The sequence below is a fragment of the Trematomus bernacchii genome, unplaced genomic scaffold (assembly GCF_902827165.1).
Source record: "Trematomus bernacchii unplaced genomic scaffold, fTreBer1.1, whole genome shotgun sequence".
Lineage (NCBI taxonomy): Eukaryota > Metazoa > Chordata > Actinopteri > Perciformes > Nototheniidae > Trematomus > Trematomus bernacchii.
The window spans coordinates 8847859-8868954 of record NW_022987342.1 but is presented as its reverse complement, the minus strand read 5'-3'; the positions used below and the strand labels follow the sequence as shown (position 1 = coordinate 8868954).

The window sequence follows — 21096 nt, the reverse complement described above, 5'->3', positions numbered from 1 at the left end:
TACCCACAACAATAAACCATTTGTGACCGAGAGTTGCCCGGTCACAAACTGGTAACAACAACATATGGCTGAAGCAGCCCCTTCCTTAAGGGAGATAACAGACGTCAGGGTTGGTCATAAATGTCAAAGGGCAAAAGGTGGATATCTATGATCCCCAACACTACCTGATAATAGACCTGTTTCTGATTCTGACATAATGCTCTGCTAGCTCTAAAAGAGAAATGCTCACTAGTTTAGGGTTAGCTGCTTACGTGTTTCTTTCTCTGTGGGCCGAAGCCCTCTTGCAGTAGTCTTTATGTTACATGTACTGTTTAGTTCAATGTTATTTGTGAGCACATAAAAAGTAAAGAGGTTTAAACCAAATGTCTATGGCCATGCTATCTTTGCTAAAGCAGAACCCGAGTCACTGAAGAGCCTCCCTGTTTCAGAAAATAAAGCAACAAAACAACCGCTTCATAGAATTTCCTTTATTGATGAATGAGAATAAAAGTTCACTTGCATTTCTTTTACATTACAGGCTTCATAAATCTAACTGAGATTATTACGAGTGCATATCATTTAAATAAATTAAAAGACACTAGACAGAAGGTTAAAAGCCTGTTATACGCCCAGTAGCAAAATGATCTCTGAATAAAACTTAAAATGTAAGAACATTAAAAAGAAAAGAAAAAGACAGTGCAACCATTTCTGTTCGGAGGAACCTAATGCACTTTAAAAAAGTTGTAAATATGGAGATGAATATGTACCAAAATAGCAAGGCACCATTAAACTGTATGTGCTGCACATTTCAAGGTCTGTACTTCTGATGCAATCAGCTCGAACCATAAATAGTGATATGTCTTAATGACATGGCATTCATTATCACTTACAGACAGGTCTGGATATGGCAACCTCTTCATGCAAAATATATTTAAATATCTCAAAGAAAATAAAACCTCTTGAAAGCAAACTGACCCCAAACTCCTTCACATACTTTCTGTTCTTGGATGTGGGTCTTTACTGAGGTACTGATAGCTCTGAGTGAGTGCTCACCACTGGCTTTGGATGCTTTAAGGGTTAACCTGCAGCGTGTGGCGCTATAATAATAAACCTGATTCTGTACCATGCAACAGGAATGCATTCTGAACCGAGTCCATTCCAAGGAAACAAAAATAATCCCACATTACTGTATGAAAAAAAACATGATTTAAAGGGGCCCTATTCTGCAAATGTTCTGGTTCATATTAATATGTGTTGCCTCTACTGGGACATGTCTCCATACTTTCATATATGGTGCAGGCTGCAGCACCTCTTCTCACCCTCTGTCTGAAACCAGAGCCCAGTCTGCTCTGATTGGTTAGCTGGCCAGCTCTGTTGTGATTGGTCAACAGCTTTCGAGATAATAGGGCCTTTTTAAATAAGATATCTTCCTTTCATGTACTGTACAAGGTGGAAAAAGCCATATGCAATACAAAGGTACATTTGTTTTAGTGTATCCGTTTCCAAACTAAAACTAAGTGCTATTACTTAAACACATTTTCTGACAAAACATCAAAACAAAAAATGACATTCAAAATATTTCAATCCATCAGCCAGAAAACCAAGTCAGCGCGCAGGATTGATCTGAATGTTGGCTGTGTGCGTTCACAGGTGCTGTGTACATGCGTGTGCATGCTTTGAACATGGTCGCGAAAATTAATTCCAAATATTTGGCAGGAGCAACACTGGCCTCTCTCTTTTCTCTTGTACTCATAACTAACAAGATGTATTTGTCAGTTACACCTGTCAGGTGTTTTGGCACATTTGAGCCTATTTACTACAAATGACATGCTGTGATTCAGAAATGTTGTGGACGTCTGATGAAGTTGTAGATAGTATGATGCAACTCAGTTGACTGAACTTGCTTCAAGTCATACTGGTACAATTACATTATTGTTATGATGCCAGTGAGTGGTGAGTGGAGGCGTTATGTTTTAGGGTTTTATTGTCCCATTTCTTCTTCATTTGGCATTAACATCCACTCGGACTCTAGGGTGATCTGATGAGATTTTGGTTACAAGATCAAAGGTCACTGTGACCTCACAAGACACGTTTTTGGCCAACAATTGAAATGTTAATTATGATAACTTTATACAAATGTGTAATAGGATAACATTGTGTTTTGATAATGTGAAGTGATGACGTTTTGGACAGACATGTCAAATGCAACTTTACTGGTTGGTGGAGGCATAGAATGCTAAGGTCATTTTATCTTATGGTTTAAAATACAAAAAGTACACTGTGATGGTCCTTGGGTGTGGGGTTTTAAGGACAGTAATTCATATGAATGAAGTATTAAACTTCAAGAGGTCATCTGTTTTTTCTAAAAGGGACATAATTAAGTATTAAGGGAATAAAATACAAGACCCGAGATTAAAACGTTTTTAAAGGTGAGGTAACATTCACTTTAGTTTGGATGCCTTCATGTGATTGTGTGGGCACATTTGAGTATTCAGTCCCTTTCTTTTCTCAATTTGTGTACAAAAGTTGTTTTCCATAACTTCATGTTGTCCATGCCTTCTTACTTAAAGTGTCAAATGCACCTTGCTAGCCTCAGTACATCTGACTGAAATCGTGCTGCGCTCATGCTCCCAAGGTCACATATCAACCAATCACCTCTCAGGAGTTTAGTTGCTCTCAGATTCCTGTTTCGGTCTTCATCTTTTTTTCAGATTCGTCAATCACACTTTAAAACTCATGCAATGATTTATGATCAGCCTGTATGAAAATACTGTGATTCTTATCAAATGGATCCACATGATAACTAACAACAAACATCCCCCCCCCCCCCCCCCCCCCCCCCCCCCCCCCCTCCCAAAAAGATAAAAACCGTCTCTGTGAGGTGACATTTGTGTGCCTTCTGAGCATGGAGGCAAGTTTATTTTAGCCGCACATGTGGCGTGTTTTGCAATTCGGTGTTGGCAGCAGAGGGAGGGGAGGTGTGAGCGCTGGCCGGGCCCCGGGGTCCGGCCCCCCCTCTGCTGTCTGTCCTCAGGAGCTCCGATGAGTAGGTTTGGGCCTCATTGGTCCCCAGTGACAGGAAGTCAAATCCCTGGACATCCAGGTCCCTGTCGCTGATGAAGAGGTCCTCTTCCCCCCATCCTCCTCCACCACTCCTGCTTATACCCCCCCTTCCCCCGGGGTCTTGGATGTTGAAGCCGATGGGAGAGTCACTGCTCGTACTGGGGCTTGGAGACGAGAGGCTGTGGCTGAGTAGGGGGTCCTGGAGGGTTCCTGGGGCCGCCTGCATCAGGTCCTGAACAGACAGGGACTTTCCCAGGCCTGGGGTCACCTGGCTGGGCCCGGAGCGGCAGCCGGGGGCCGGGGGGGCCAGGGGCTGCAGCTCCAGGCTCATGTGCCTCCTCCAGGACCCCTCCTCCTTCAGATCCAACCGCCCGTTGCTGCCCTGTAGCTTCTGCCCCAATCTGCCCAGCCGCCCCCCGGGGCTCTCCCTACCACCGCTATCCTCTATCTGCATCCCTAAACCTCCACAAAAGTCCTCAATGTCAGGGGACACTTCTGTGGAAGGGGCTCGTGGCAGGTGGCTCGGGCCCCCACTCCGGCTGGGAGGAGGCGGTGGAAGCCTAGCAAGAAGAGGAAACCCTCCGTCTCCAATTCCACTGCTGACACTATTTGGGGTGAGGATGGGTGGAGAGCTCCCCACAGCCTCGTCAGTGCCACTCTCGGGCGTAGTGACCTGGGTGGGATGGTGCCGGGGGTAATGAGGGTGGCGATGGCGGTGATAGTGGGGATGGGGCAGTGGAGACGGGCTGAAGGAGGAGGAGGCCGGGCCGGTGGAGGAGGAGGAGGCGTTGAGGCTGAGCTCGTTGGGCGGGGCCAGGATGAGGTGGAGTCCTCCCTGGGAGAGGTGGGAGGTGGTGGAGGAGCGGACGGAGGGAGGGGCTCCGCTGACCTGGGGGGAGCTGGAGAGGTCCTTGCTGAAGACAGAGGAGTGGTAGTCAGAGGTCTGTTCCAGCTCGAACAGCGGCAGGGAGGAGAGCGTGAGGGCGGAGGACGAGCCTTTACGCAGAACCTGCCGGTAAATGTCCAGCAGGGAGTCCAGCTTCGACTCAATCGATGTCACCTGGTAAGGAAGGAAAGGAAGTTAGGATTTACATACTTGTTTTAGGCGGAGGTCCATACTATTTCTACACAAATGGTAGAATGGTACTGTCTAGTGCAGACCTCGCCAAGGCCATGCTCTATCCTGCATAGTTAGCTAAAGTAAAAACGGAATTGTCGGCCCAGTCATTTGGATCCTCTCATGAACCTAAGGGGTTCCTCCCATGGACCGGTTATTCCTTCGCCAAGGCGAACTTCCACAAAGTTGTTCTGTGGTCATTTTCTAATCCGGGCCAGAAGGTTCCCTGCTGACAAACAGACCACTCCCGTTGTATAGATGCAACTGTGATGTCACCATGCATGCTGCTGTAACACATCTTACTTGTTATTAACCCTAACCCTTCAGATCTGTGCAGAACAGGGCACTCAGGAGGCGGAGAGCTTTTAAAGAATTGAACGTTGTTCTAAAAACGTTTCTGTCTACAACTCTTTCATGCCTTTTCCCCTTTTCATTTACTCTGGCACATCCTATATTATTGCATTTGTAGACACATCGTAGGCAAACCCCACTATAGCTAAATGGTCTGCATGAAAGGATTGACAGGACTGATACACAGGCCTTTGTATTCTTCTGGAGGAAGATGTACAGTAATGTATTACTGTAAATGATGACCTTAAAAGCTGTTGTCAGGCGTAGGCCTATGTATGTTCTTTTCACAGAGCCCGCCTTTCTGCTAAGCTAGGCTAATGTTTCACTGAAAGTACAAATGTCTGATCCAGGAGTTCACTTTGACTTTGCAGACTCATGCCGGATGCAGCAGAACATTAGAAGGCTGCTTGCAGTACCACATTCATCAGAGCAAGAAAAGAGAAACTAAAAGGGACCTGCTTTACCTTTTGAAACCCCATCAAATGTCATTGTCATGTATTTGTGCATGCTGCTCAGTTCACTGGTCATTACCTACAGTTATACAGTTACTTTATACACCAACTTAAAGAACACAGACCTGCCGCTCCACTTTACAGACTCGACCCAGCATGCTCATGTCCTCCAGAATATCTCCATCAGACAGCAGCTTCTCCCGAATCTTCTTATCCAGAGGGATCTGACCCTTCCCCAGGATCTGATCCACTCTGGAAGACCAAACAAATGCACACACACAAACACACATGAGCACATGCTAACTCACTAGATTTTTATAACAGAAAGAAAAGTAGAAGTAGAAATCCACCAGGCAGCCCACAGAGAAGAGGAAAGGTTAAAACGGCAACAGTATAATAGATTACCATGAGCACATTTTATTTTCCAACAAATACAAGTCCCTGTGTTAATGAAAAGGGTTACATTCAACAGAGGGCAGGGATAAGCCAAGGCAAAGTCATGCAATCATAACCCACCGACAAATTGGAAAAAGAAACAATGAAGACTTTGAGAAGATCTTCCATCGTCATATCGAGTGTGCTTTCTGGAAAGTGTGTTTTCCACATGTTATTGTCTTATGTAACACATTTATAAAAATGTTCAATTAAATATTTGTGATTAGCCAAAACGTATTTCCATGTTACTTTAACACATTTTGATCAAATGCTTAGGTATATGCACATTTGTAAATGCTTTTATCCCCCACTGTTGTGATTAGTATAGGAAATGGGGACATTGACATTATAAAATCTCCACCCCACATGTGAACTATGGTCATGTGATGACAACTGAGCGATCACCATGACAACTGAACAGAAGTCCTTGAAGGACTGTGAGATGTGTTAGAAAACGTCACTCTTCAATCCAAGCACAGACGAGGAGCGCCTTGTGCAACTGTCAAACTGTTTTAAATAGTAAGGTCTTAGTTCAAATACATGTGTTTAGGAAGAGAATAGAGGTGGATTATGCTGCACACGTGAGTTTGTAAACGCACTTATATTTACGCTTAGATATTCATTCAAGAGGATTTAGTCTAAGACATGTCGATAGTTACTCAGTCTGTTTTCTAGTTGTGATCAGAATCTGAACGCATGCAGCAGTTTGAGTCCCCAGCAGTAGGGGGCAGTATTACTGCAGCAAGGGCAGGTAGGGTTTCCTTTAGATCAGGGGTGTCAAACTCAATTTCAACTTCATGATTGCACTCAAAGGGCCAGTTTTATATATAAGACTATATAAGAATAAATATATAAATATTTCATATATATAAAATAATGTATTATATAACATTATTGCCTCTGCATTGGATTATTATGGGATAGGGTAATAACTTCATAATTAACTACGTCTGAAAGCAGAAGTCTAGGGCAGACAATTGCAAGTCTCTTCAGTGCGCATGTCACAAAATGATTTAAAAAGAAAAGCCAAATTCTGGAAAAAAAAAAAAGAAGTGACATTTTGAAAAGAATCCGAGAAAAAAGACTAATTTGAGATGCATTGTGGGACATGTAGTTTATGGGCAATGTGCTTCTGTAAAGCGGCATGTAACCGTATAATAAACATATTATATTCTTTGCAAGCTCTTGTGGGGCCACATGAAATGAAGTCGCGGGCCGGATTTGTCCCCCGGGCCTTGAGTTTGACACCCCTGGTTTAGATGTATGGGGAGCCGGTTGAGGGGGTCAATGGGCCGTCTACCAATCACAGGGACCCTGTGCAAGGTAGTCTCCTGTAGTTCTACGGTATTCAAATGTATGTAAGTCAGTTTGGATATAAGCGTCAGCTAATGAACGGTAATGAATCGATATGTTTTAAAGAAGATGTGTTTTTGTGTTACAGTATGTGTGGGTTGCAAAACGACACGAGGACCACATCATTTTTGTTGAGTTTTGTTAGTGGATGACCTCATATCCAAGGCAAAAGAAAAGAGCCATGCGTGTGAAGAAGTTTCAATTGACTTCAGATCAATTCATTCAATTAAAAAAATGAGAAGTGAACTGAAGCAATGTGAATGTGAGGATGGGGAAGAGGGGGGGGGGGGGAGCTGACCCCTGGGTGGAGTTCTTCCTGCCCTGGCTGTAATAGACGGGCAGGGAGGGGGTGGAAAAGGCCTTGGCTCGGCTGCTCAGGGGCTGGGGGCCTACTATCATGTCAAGCCTGCGAGGGAAGGGAACACACATACGCAGATTTACACACACACATACAATATCACATAAATAAACACAACACACTAAGACACACACAGTGGTGGAGAGTTTAGTCTGAACTGTACTTCACTTGAGTATTTCCGCCATATGCTACTTTATACTTTTACTCCTTTACATTTCAGAAGCCAATATTGAACTTTTTAATCCACTACATTCATCTGACAGCTTAAGTTGATACAGTAGTTACTAATACATCAAATAAATAAACCCATAAATAAACTATGATATATCATATAGGTTAAAATATGTGGCAGCAGTTTACTCAGCAATTAAAACGAGCTCCACATGTACCAGCTGTGATGAACATATTAACGCGTCTTACATAAGACACTTAAGTCTTTTTATAAATGTAACTTTAATCTTATTTAACTATTGTCTTTATTTGAGGGTCTGTACCTGGTCTGCAAGCTCTTGATGCGACACAGCATGTCCAGGTGCCCGGCAGAGTACTGCTCGATCACATCCTTCACATCGTACGGCCGCAGCGTCTCCTTAAACTTCTTCTTGGCGACATGGAACTTCATTATCCTGCAAGAACAGCAGAGGAGTTCACACATCAGCCACAAGGGGGGGCTGTGATACAGACCTGTGACCTCCTGTAGACTGTGGCTAATAAAAACACCTTCATTTGTAGGAAAGTGTGCAATGCAAAGAGTCAGAACACCTGAAACTCTACGTTGAACAGTATATCAAAACATCCAGTGAGGTTGCGGCTTTTTATTTGAGCAGTGTGCATGTACGTGTGTCAATAAAAAAGCTGTGGAGCATCAAGGCAAACATTCAAGAGGATTCAACTGACTTTAAAAATAATGCAGCTCCAATTACGCTTTTAATTCAGATAATCTCTGAGATTAGGTTTAAATATGTTTTTGCCTGGGTCTATAAGCATCGAATAATACTTGAATACTATATTATCATGAATGTGACCCACCTGACAGCTCTGATGACGGCCTTGACGGGGGGCAGCAGGTCCTCCACTGAGATCTCACAGTGACAGCCCCTCTCATCGTAGCCCTCCTCCCCCGCCATGCTGGAGTCTGCTGCTCAGAGACCACAAGGAGAGGAGGGCTGTTAATATCGCTGACTTTTTTTTAATTAATTTGACATATTATATTATGACATTTTAATGTTTTCGACATACGCTATACTATAAATGTAGTCATATTTTTCGACATACTGTAGTATACTATTACTTTATTTTTAAAGGACTTTGACATATCATACTATAACTTTTTTTAACATACTATACTATGACTTTTTAAAATGTTTTTCGACATACTATAGTATGATTTATTTTTATTTTGCATATTATACTGCAACTTTTTCATAATTTCTGACATACTATAATATGATTTTCTTGAAACTATTTTTTACTATTTATTTTTTAATTTTTTAATGAATTCAACGTACTATACTATGACCTTTTTTATGACATTTTCGACAAACAAAACTAGGAATCTTTCACTGATATTTTCGACAGACTATAAAATCACTTTCTTCCACAGTTTTTGACATAATATACTATTACTTTTTTCATAATTTGGACATAGCATACTATGAAATGTTTCAAAGTGCCTATGACTTTATTTGCCACATTACAACACAAATATTCATAATAAATTACAAGTTCAGCATATTATTTCAAAATGTCTCACCAATGTTTTTTTATGCAAGAATCATAGTGTAGTATTATTCTCAAAGTTGTTGTTGTATATATATATACATTCCACAGTGCAAATATAATGTGATTATAAGTTCATTACAGTGGTCACTGTTGGCTTTTAATAAAGTGAAAATGAATTTAACAATGTTTTGTGTTCTCTCATTGATTTAATTACATTTATTCACTTTTTCTTAATACAATATAACAGTGATCAGCACTTTTGAGGTAATATGATACTTGACCTTGTAATTATTTGTAATTATTTAGACACTATAACATGATTTTGAATGTGTTCCGATAACTGTTCCAAAGCATAATGTTTATTTTCTTCTGCTTGTAACTATGATTAGTGTTTATATGTTTACTTATGATACATTAAAGACATGGGTGTCATAGAAATGGCTTCCAAGATGACTCCTATTGTCCTTCCTAGTGAAAGGAAATGTCCCGCTCCTTCTGGTCTCAGTGACAGTGAATGAGCAGGCTTGGTTTTGGTCTCCTCTCCAGCAGTAGGCCTCAGCCAGCGGGCCGGTTCTGTGGAGCTCCACCCCCCCCCCCTTCCATCAGTCCGTCTATCCACCCACCACAAACACCAACTGGCTGGGACCCAGGAGGGCTTGCCAGGCCGGCACTGCTAGCTAAAGGTCTACCAACACCCATTAGCATCCTCTAAACGGCTGAATTAGCGGGCTAAAGCAGTTCTCGTGGGTTGGATGGTCGGCCAATAGACCTCAATAAAAGACATGGAGTGACACTTGGGGGTTCAATTGTCTGAGACAAAGGCCCCGCTCACACGGGACCGTTTGCGTTTATGCACAGTATGCGTATTCAAAAAAGTCTTCCGTTCACATGCATTTGTTTCATTTAACGTGTCTGTTCAAACGAGGCCGCTGGAAACGCTGTAGTACATATGCCGGGACTGTAAGTGGCGCTGTAACTTCCGCCAAAATACACCAAAAGCAGCGAAGAAGAGCAGCCCCAGCAGCCCCCGCCGCAATGTTGCCATGGCTACCCTTCTGTTCATGCCCCGCCGTGTATTTAGCAACATGTAGTTCATGTAATTCTCCATGTCCACTTGTTGCTGATGGTTGTGGTAGAGGAGCTGTATATTTTTGCACTAATATCTGTAGCATGGTCAGTAGCAGTAGCACTAGCAGTAGCTACTGACAGGAGGAAGTGTGTGTGGTGATTGCTGGTATTCAGCGGGATATAGTAATTTCCTCAGCATATGGATAAATGCTACGGGGAAGTTAACTGAAAGAAACCGAATCTGTGGATATTGCATCGACCGACGTCTCCGTGGAGAGGACCCGCTCAGAAAAGAGAGATATTCTCTACAAACACCGGGTGAGATCCTCCTTTGTCAATAAAATGGATCAATGCATGAAATCTGACTCTGTTTATTTTGTTTAAGGAGTATATTGGGCGTTAACTATTCTGGTTTGCCTTTTATAATATTATTTCATTCAAGAACCCCTTGTGCGTTTAATTAACACAGCTATTTTTGATAGTTGCTACAGCAATGAGCAGGAGAGGTGCTATTTTTTTTTTTTTTCGCTATTTTTTCAGGAAATATTCGTATAGAGGTGATTACATGGACTCGGTTGACCCCCCAGAGCGTTTCGTTTGCAAATCTATCCACCTTGGGACCCGTTATCGTTTGTGGGGTCAGTTTCTATCGGCCTCGTGTAAATAATAGGGCTATACGCACGCGAAACTATGCAGATACAAGCAGTTTTCTCCTCGTGTAAACGGCGCCTTAGAGGAACAGTTTGACAAACCTCCATTTTTTTTCTTCCTGGGAGTTTGATGAGAATATCGTTATCCTGTTTGTTAAATGTGTAGCCAAAAATGGTTAGCTTAGCATAAAGACTGGAAGCACCAAACACTTGGCTCTGTCCGATCTTTTAAAAAAGATCCTAAAGCCATAGACTGTATATATAAAAAGCTAACATTTTAACTGTGGGCAACCTCACAGTTGGTTATAGATGATTTAAAACCATAGTTTTAACCCGTTTTACTGATAGCTATTACTGACAATAATAATACAATGAAATTCATTTGTAGGTATTCCAATTATTGCCGCGGACGATTTAAATAGTCCATGTAGGGCGAAGGTTAGGATGGACTCACTGATCTTTTGTATCGCTGGAAAACGAAGGAGATAATAAAAAATAACATTTTCTAAGGTATCATACTTTTATATATCTAGTGAATGGACACCTTTTTAAATAACAAACCTATTATTAGGGCATATTATTATCTTTGGTCTTTTTTGCTATTCAACTGCATCAGAAAACACATTCACATCTATTGAATGGTAGTACTTTGTGTACTATATTAAGGGAAACACATCAAATTGTACCTTGAATTTTTTGTACAAATTGCAACCCAACTAAGTATCTTAATACAGTGGTTGAATGTAACTAGGTGCGTTTGCTCAATACTGTGTACTTTATTGAGTTTTTCCATTTATTGCAAATGTATACTTCAACTTCATCTTCAACATTTCACTTTTTATGATGCAGTACTGTTCTACTATTCAACTCAGTATTTTAAGAAGTATCTAAAATATTTCCACATTAACACACTGCAACATTGAAACGCTCTTGCATGTATTTGTAAGTGATTAAAACAGAATAGTATAGTGTAATATAGTATAGTGTAGTCTAGTGAAGTTTAGTATAGTTTAGTATAGTAGAATATATAGTGTTTTATAATATGCGTAGTTTAGTGTAGTATAGTATATAGTTTATTTATTATTCCATATTATAGTATAGTTAATAATATTCTGTGTAACGAGTACTTACTAATTTATCTGATTGCACTTCAGTACTTTTACTTAAGTGACATTTGAATTCAGGACTTTTACTTGTAATGGAGTATTTTATTTCAAATTGTACTTAAGTTAAGTTTCTGAGTGTCACTCCTGCCTAAGTGATCCAGGCTAAGCTCAACATTGTGTGGAGGTGGAACGTGGGCCCCCTCACCGTCAGTGGTGGAGCGGGACTGGCTCTTCAGGCGCAGCGAGGGTCTGAAGCGCGTGCGGTCGTTGAAGCTCCAGCTCTTCTGCACCTTGGCGGGGCTCGAGCCCTCCGCCCCGGCGTCGGCCCCCGGAGAGCGCCGGTCGTTCACTGAGGCTGTCTGCCTGTTCTTGATACTCTGACCTCGGGGGCTGGCCAGCCTCACCCGCTCCTTGAAGCTCAACTTCTGACTGTGGAGCGAGGTGGGGAGGAGCAGCAGAGAGGGTACATGGAGAGAAGAATAAGAAGTTGTAATGTAATGACAGATGAATATATTTATGTATTAAGGCATCTGACCCCAGATATGCAAGTATGTGTCTCTGGTTGATGAAATACTAATTTCGACCACTAGAGGCAGAAGTACAAGACTACCTCATGTTCCAAATACATGTAGGTCGAAAAACATTAATGTTTTCTTTCATGTGATTTTTCACTCCATGCATTATGGTAACAAATAGAAGTCCTTTTACGAAAACGCACTGAAAAAACTGAAACGTGTTCAGTGTGGGGTAGCCGTGCATTTCCGCCTCTTGTGGCCAAAATGAATATTGCAACAACAAACAAATTCTGCTCGAATCTTTTTTTTTTTTTTTACTTGTTTTGTAAACATAAAATCAACAGAAACTCTGAAAAATGTGCCCTTGCAAAGCAAAAAAAAGATTCTTAAAAACAAGAGAGAAAACAAATTAGATTAGATATAAATATCTATCACTGGATTTTATTTCTCACTTGCCTGGCTGGGCTTCCGTAGAACATAAATTATCCAAAAATGTAGGCATAATGCTTTTTCTTAACACAATCTTGTCATTTATGATCGAGCGCGTAGTGCAGATGGAGAAAGAAGTGCATGCATGACAACATTTTGTATCTAGCTAAAGTAGTTGGTTTATGTGACCAATTAGTAAGCATGTGGCTCAAAGAGACATGAAAGCCATGGTATCATATTCAACATTCATTGTTGTAAGACTTTCATTTGTGCATCTGATACAACAAATAACCATTTTATTCCTTAGGATTTATTGCACAAAAGATCATTGTAATGTGTAATGAACGGGTGAGGTTAAGGGAGACCAAACATGACAATTATTTGTGTTTGTGAACAGGGAGGGAACCGGACAATGAGATGAACAGACAGTATATAGAGGGTGATCCTGTGAATGTGCATTTACATATAATGACTTCATGCAAAGGCAGTGCACAAGCAGGGCTCATTTAAAAATGGCACATTGGACGGGTAAATCATATCAAAGGATAATGCGTGTGTCTATATCTTTCTTCTTCAAATCAAATTAAAAGATCGAAAACAGCAGTGTCTTTTCAAATGTTTTAAAGGGCTCTATTATGCCAATTCTTAGGTTCATATTTGTATTTTGTGCCTCTGCTGGGACATGTCTCCATGCTTTCATGTTCAAAACGGTCTTTATTTGTCTCATAGCCTGTGTTGCAGCACCTATTTTCACCCTCTGTCTGAAACCAGAGCCCAGTCTGCTCTGATTAGTTAGCTGGCCGGCTCTGTTGTGATTGGTCAACCACTTTGAGATGTACTGCCTATATGTGTAGTGTATTGGAGCAGTAGCCAATAGTAGTGCGAGTGTTAAAAAGTGATGTCACTAAGCCCCGAGGCTGTTTTTCAGGTCTCAGGCTCGAAAATGACATTCCCAGAACAAATGACCATAACTTCACTTCTAAAAGGGGTAAATGAATAATCTTTTTTCTCAAAGCAATGATAAACCTGTGAGTTGGATGTAGAAGAGTCAGAATCAATATAGATTTTTTTTATTTTAAAGTAAATTTAGATTGAACATAGTAAAAAAAGATTTTGATGATTGACATCTCTTTTTAACCGTTAGAGCCAATGGAATCGAGGGGAAGTTCCACATACACACACACGTTACCAAATAAGGAGTGAGAGTGACGCGTAGCCAAAACAGGAAGCTGTTATACACTCTGGAAGCTATCATTAGCAGCTAATATGAAAACAACGTTTTTGACATAAAATTATGGATCATCAATAATTTGTTCAAAGTGACAGACACATTGGATTGACCTATGGCAGGGGTCGGCAACCTTTTTGATATGAAGTGCCATTCTAAAAAAAAAAATGTATCAGCGTGCCGACGATCGTGAATTATCAACGGGGGGGGGGGGGGAGAGGGTGTTGAAGAGCTCGACGAAAACACTCGTGAAAAGTGATGTTTAAAACTCAGTTAATGGGGCTCATTCACTGGCGCTTCCACAAACAACAACCAACATAATTGTTACATTAAAATGAAGTAGCCTACATTATTCAAGTTTACATTAACTTTGGATAATAACACGGGGGAAATGAGCGGAAGCGCTCTCTTTTCCTCTCTCCCCCTCTCTCTCTCCTGACAGCCTGTCAGTATCTCATGCAGCTCACTGATCCAGTAATGAGTGACAGTGAAGAATAAATATATTTATAACTAGTTCCAAAGGTAGATCAAATAGCTAAGTGTGTTAGGTCTAACTCTTGTGTGTTCTGCTCCGCTCACCGGTCCGTCACAGCGGGTGGAGCTGCAGGATTTATGCTTCACACACGTTGCATACCGCTATTTTATTGTCTTTTTCGGACACCTTAAAATACTGCCAGACTGGTGAAGCGATTTTGGCGAGCTTGTTTTGCCGCACACAGAGAAAAGTGTCATGTATGTTACGTCTCGCGATCGGCCTTTTTGAGTGGGGCTGCGTTGCGCGCATGGCTTCCTTCTGCAGGTAACGGGGAGACGCGCTCTGGCGGCGGTCTCGTTCAGGATCCGAAAATAAAATAAATATTTTGTACACTTATTCCACTTATTCCTAGTGTGCCACTGGTTACGGTGCCGCGTGCCATTGGTGGCACGCGTGCCAGGGGTTGCCGACCCCTGACCTATGGATTAACCTTCAGCCGCGTTTTTCTCGTTTTAATGCCATTGAAAACAACTTTTGATCAGAATAACAGCAAAAGGTGAGCATATCTCTGTGTTTTGCTACCTAAAGCTACGTCGTGTGTTGTCTGGTTTTGCTTCCCCTGTCGCGACTTCTGATCGCTCAGTGATGACACTTATATTTCTAGAATCTGTGGAATCTCAGCTTGTTAAGCTAAGCTTGTTTGTGCAGATCCGATAAGTATATCGATCGATTTATACCTGAGTTTTTTATTTTAATCCCTCTGCTCTCAGGATAAAGCATACAATACTTCACAAGATCTGATAGTGAAAGCAACACCTACAGCAGATATCCTGAGAGCAAAATCAAAATCACAACAGGCATAAGTAGCGCACCGCTCAGGGAGAGATCATACAAAGGCAGAGAGTGAGCTGCTGTAGAGGCGACCGAGGTCTATATTTTATGACTCTGCACTCTCTGAGGCCACACAGCCTCCTACAGGTACCCATGCACCAAGAATTAGTCAGCATTCCCAAATCAGAGCGTCATGAAGCAGGGGAGCAGTACCTATGTTTCCTAGTGGAACGCCTCCTCAGTAGCTTCTGGTTATTACTAAGAATGTTACTATGGGAGATAGACATACGATGCAGAATCAGAGGTGAGAACATGTTCTGTGTTCTGTGAGGTAAAACACAATGCTTCTTTATAATATTAGTCTACTTTTTACCTTAAGGCTGTAAGGCTTGGTAGTAAAAATGAATACAGCAAATTCCTGTGCTTGGATGTGTCGACTGATGACATTTAGAAGCAGCAGAACAGAGGCAATTGAGTTTGGTAGAGACAAATGAACATCTACAGCACCGTTTGAAAAAGGCTGCAATTTGGTGACTCACACACTTCATGTCGATATCCCCCATTTAACTGTGGGGATTCAGCTGGGCCATGGCAACAAGTGCTGAGTCACCGTGTGAGGCCGCTAACCTGCAGACACTCATGGGTTCACAGAGGGTGTAAAGATGAAGAGCTTTGTTTTTTTCTGGTGTTTTATCACCAGGCTTCTGTGAATTATTACTTTGAACATGAATACATACATCTAGGTAATACATGAATGAAGGAAGCTCAAGTTGAAATGTACTGCACGGTTTGTAATCTCCTCCCCAGCTCTGCAGTGGAGATGTAAATAGATTCAGGGGTTTGTAGAAATGCACATGCTAGGGATGAATTACATTAGCAGGCAAAGCTGATTTCAATATGTGGTTATTTATGTTTATTTATATATCACTGTCTTGCAATCAGCTTTAATTTGACCCTAAATATGTTAGTATTTTGATTGTAAATAACACCCTTTAATAACCTTTAATCTTATGAATTCCAATTAATTTTCAACTAATGATTATTATTATTCATGTTATTATAATTATAATTATTAATATTATAATTATTTATTTCACCCATTTTAGGCATTTAATGCATACTATAATGAATATTTATTTATCTTGTTTTATTTGTGTGGTATGTTTTTACATAAGTCAAAAAATAAGTCAATAAATATAAAAATACAGTTGGTTATTTCTTATTTGCTTCTTTGGCCTGCTCTGCTATATGGCATAGAACATGTGATACCTGGCTTAAGGGGGAAACATCACAACTGGTTGCTATGGTGATTTATATTTACATATACAGTTGACGCTTACTGTACTGTATGTTACACCACTCAGACCGCAAGGGTATTATAGGTGTAGAAAACGTTCATTTATTAACTTCCACAAGGCACATGTGCAAGATGTCAGCATCTCAAACGATCTCCAAGCACAACACACAGACACACTTCTTCTGTTCATCTCCAGCATAAAACAATGATGAACCATCAGGTGATCTGCCCCCTTGTGGTATAAACATGCATGTGCAGGTAGACAACCTCAACCTTATGGGTGCTACATTCACTCAGCGTTTCATAACTACAACAGCTCACAATTGAGGTTTTATTGACAATTTTAATCTATTTTGGGACCGACCCGCACTCTTCGGCACTGATGGAATCCACCCCAGCAGGCTGGGTGGCCGCATGCTAGCGGCTAACATGCAGCACGCTGTTCAGATGTCTCCCTGACTTTTCCCGCTCCACCTTCACACACCCCCCTTTCCGGCGGTGTCATCTCAGGCCACTGTTTCCCCTACAAACCACACTAGCTCCCCCTTGTGGCTTGGTGGGTCCCCTACAACTATACCCCAACCTGTGCGTATTTCAGCTTCCACTTTAATGCCGATCGACATCCCGGTCAGAATCACTGACCAGCGGTCACGCCCTTGTTATAATAACAATTGTCGTGGTGCGAGAGTGATCAGTCCAGTTGTACAAATAGTCAAAGCTCCCTGTGCTGATGGTGATACAGAGACTTCCTCAGCTAAAAATACAGAGAATAAAATTCATTTGGCCTTACTTAATGTTAGGTCCTTAAGTCATTTTTAATCAATGATCTTATAATCAGTGTATATAATATATATATTTAAAAAAAATCTTTTTTATTTTTATTTTTATTTTTAATAAACAAGGTAAATATTATATAATTGGTATCAGTAAAATGTATAATCTACAATAAAATGTCGTTTAAAATTGTGTTACGATGTCTAAAGTTACTGATAAATCACATGTTTCCTGCCTGGCCTTGCCCGTGTATCATTACTTCCTCTCGTCTGGGCGCTATGCACAGCGCCCAGACGAGAGTGCAGTAAGTGCAGCAGAAGCCAACTGTTGCTATCTTTAAACTATGCCGCCGAAACATAATTTCAGCCAATCAGCGTTGTCAAATCTGATGGTCACAGGGCTCCTACGTGAGCGCCCGGTGCAGTCTGTGAGTTGTTTGGACTCGTATCCAAGGAGACAAAACAGGAAGCTGTCATACACTCTGGAAGCTACCATTAGCAGCTAATGAAAACTCCGTTTTTGACATAAAAATGGAATTATGGATCATCAATCATTTATCAAAGTGACAGACACATTGGATTAACCTATGGATTAACCTTCAGCTGCGTTTTTCTCGTTTTTGATCAGAATTGTTATTCTGCAAAAGGTGAGCATATCTCCATGTTTTGCTACCTAAAGCTACGTCGTGTGATGTCTGTATTTGCTTCCCCTGTCGCGAGTTCTGATCGCTCAGTGATGATACTTATATTTCTAGAATTTGTGGAATCTCAGCTTGTAAGCTTGTTTGTGCATATCCGATAAGTATATCGATTGATTTATACCTAGAGTGCGTTAGCATTTTTTCGCTCAGGGCTCATTTAGACGCTTCTTGTGAGACTTGTGTTTTGTTTCGGTAAACATGGTTCATATCATCAGTTAGATGCGTTTCCTCTGAGTAGGACACATGAATAGTTTATTACATTTTAAGAAGCCCTGAGACACAGTTTCGTGAGAAAAAAAACGGGGGAAAAAAGCCCCTTAACAGATTAAATGGGAATTAAATCAGTGTTCCCAAAGCCCCGGTGTTCTGCAGTTTGTGTGGGCATACTGTACTGTTGCACAGTTTATGCTGTAGAAACTATGTCCAGGACAAGGTGTTTGGAAGTTTTGGAAGATTCATAGCTCTAACCACACTGAAGTTATGGAGGTATTGATCAGTCTTCTCATATTTTTAAGCCTCAAATTGTCCTTCTAACATCACCAGAAGTCATAATTTAAGGGGTCTTTTCTCAAAAAAAATTACCGGGGGAGCATCCCCCAGGACCCCCCTAGTATTGTTTGATCACCATTTCCACAGCCCCACCTAAAATATTTTCCACCAGCCGCCACTGCTTATAATAGAACAGCAAGTAGATTTTATGTTTCTTACTGAAACTTGGCTAGATACCAACAATAGTGCTGCAGTTCTTATTGAAACAGCACCACCTAATTACAGCTTTATGAGTGAGGTCAGAGCTGAGAAGAAAGGTGGTGGAGTGTTCTAAATTGCAAGCAAATATCGTTTGGAAAATTCACCACTTTCGAATATCTTGCAATTACACTGAAATCTTCATCACGTGTTTTATTAATAACCATATACAGGCCCCCCCGATACTCAGCAAACTTTCTAGATGAGTTCACACAGCTGCTTTCTATCATATGTATTGATTTTAACGCATTAATTATTGGTGGAGATTTTAACATTCATGTGGATAACACCAACGATAAAAATGCTAGAGAATTGCTCCATACTGTGGAGAATTTTGGTCTGACTCAGCATGTCTCAGGGCCCACTCATTCTAAAGGCCATACACTGGATTTACTTATGTCCAAAGGTCTTGATATCCGTAAAGTGTTTGTTTCTGATGTCCCTCTCTCTGACCATTACTGTATCTCCTTTGAGATGTCTGTCACTGATGTGATCCACACTAGCTCAGATGAAGGTATATAAATGAAAATACCTGTACATCATTTATCCATGCCTTTTTAGACGCCCCTGCTCTCACACAGTTAGTAATCTGGTGGATACATTTAACGCAAAACTGACCAATATCATTGACGCCATTGCGCCCGTGAAAGTAAACAAAACTCAAGATACATCATGATATTTACAAAGAAAAACTATTCACCGACGGTCTTGAACTGAAGAAAGCTAGACAATCATTTTTCTCTGATCTTATCAACAAAATATATTAATAACTCTCGTTTATTATTTTCTACTGTTGATAAGTTAACTAACCCCAGAATGGAAATAGCCCCATAACTAATCTCCACTCAGAAATGTAATGAGTTTGCTTTGTTCTTCACAGAAAATATCTTAAAGATCAGGCAAGATATCAATTCCTCAATTCCGAGGCTTGACCCTATGTTCCCGTTCCAAGGACAAAAAATTAACCAAGCAAACATGTCAGAGTTTGTTCCAGTCAGCCATAAAACACTAGAAGACGTTATATTCCATCTAAAACAACTACATGTAGTCTTGATAGTCTTCCGACAAACTTTTTTTAAAGTGTCTATTGCTATATTGCCTCAGATGTACTGCAGATTGTGAACATGTCACTCCATTCAGGTGACTTCACCAAGGGCTTGAAAACTGCAGTTATTAAGCCACTGCTAAAAAAGAACACCCTCGATACACTGACAATCAGTAATTACAGGCCAATTTCAAATGTACAATTTTTAAGCAAAATAATTGAAAAGGTTGTCTACCTACAACTTAACAGTTTTTTGACCTCCAATAACATTTTAGACACCTTCCAATCTGGTTTTAGGTATCGTCATAGCACAGAGACGGTTTTATTAAAGATTTTAAATGACATTCATTGTAATACCGACTGTGGGAAATCCACAGTTTTAGTTCTATTGGACCTCAGTGCGGTGTTTGACACCGTTGATCACAATATTTTAATAGAAAGACTAGAGAAATGTGTGGGTCTGTCTGGCACTGTCCTAAAATGGTTTAAATCCTATGTTGAAAACCGAGAGTACTTTGTTTCAATTGGTACATCGGACAGAACCAAAATGACATGTGGAGTTCCCCAGGGGTCGATCCTCGGGCCTCTTCTATTCAATTTGTACATGCTGCCACTTGCTCAAATAATTAGAAATAACAACATTTCATATCATAATTACGCGGATGACACCCAAATCTACATATCACTTTCCATAGATGAATACGGTCCTACTGATTTATTGATCACATGTCAAACAAATACATGACTGGATGTGCCGTAATTTCTTACAGCTCAACACAAAAAAAACAGTTTTTGGAGTAATTGTTTTTGGAACCAAAGAAGAGAGAATTAAAGTCACTGCACACCTGGAATCACTATTACTCAAACCGAAAAGTCAAGCAAGAAACTTAGGTATAATTTTAGACTCCGACCTCAATTTCAACAGCCATATCAGGGCAATCAACAGATCAGCCTACTACCATCTAAAAAATATCTCGCGTATTTTTTATTTTTTTTTATTTAGCCTTTATTTATACAGGTTTAAAATCTCATTGAGACACAAGGTCTCATTTCCAAGAGAGACCTGTCAGTGGTAACACTACCACACAAAGTTACAGACAGACAGGACACCAAACACAGAGGCAACAACAAAATACAACATCGTAAAAAAAGCAGTCACCGAAATCCACACAGCAGTCAGTTAAAGCAGGTGCAAACACCCACAGATGATTTCTCCAGCTTTTTTAAAATTAGTTTAAAATCCATGATGGGTATCAAACTGGTCAGCTTAAGTTCCTGCTGAAGTGTGTTCCAGGTCGAGGGGGCAGAGTATGATATGACTTTTTTTCCAAGCACCGTGCGAACTGAGGGGACGTCAGTGATGTCATTTTGAGATCGTAGGCTATAGCTGTACTGTTTGTG

At 40.8% G+C, this 21096-nt stretch overlaps 1 protein-coding gene across 4 annotated transcripts in view; it reads right to left on the bottom strand.

Moving 5' to 3' along the window:
- Positions 1-2855: 2855 nt before the first annotated feature.
- Positions 2856-21096, bottom strand: part of LOC117483311 (potassium voltage-gated channel subfamily KQT member 5-like) — a 156622-nt gene continuing 138381 nt past the window's right edge. Inside the window, exons 10-15 of one of the 4 annotated variants that reach the window (XM_034131589.1) lie at positions 11860-12083; positions 8138-8246; positions 7603-7734; positions 7049-7156; positions 5088-5214; positions 2856-4102 (exon numbers count right to left, since the gene is read on the bottom strand). In XM_034131589.1, the coding sequence (XP_033987480.1) occupies positions 2897-4102; positions 5088-5214; positions 7049-7156; positions 7603-7734; positions 8138-8246; positions 11860-12083 (1906 nt within the window). In that variant the 3' untranslated portion in view covers positions 2856-2896. The remainder of the gene's footprint in view (positions 4103-5087; positions 5215-7048; positions 7157-7602; positions 7735-8137; positions 8247-11859; positions 12084-21096) is intronic. The other 3 variants (XM_034131599.1, XM_034131606.1, XM_034131613.1) reach the window with 3 other exon arrangements.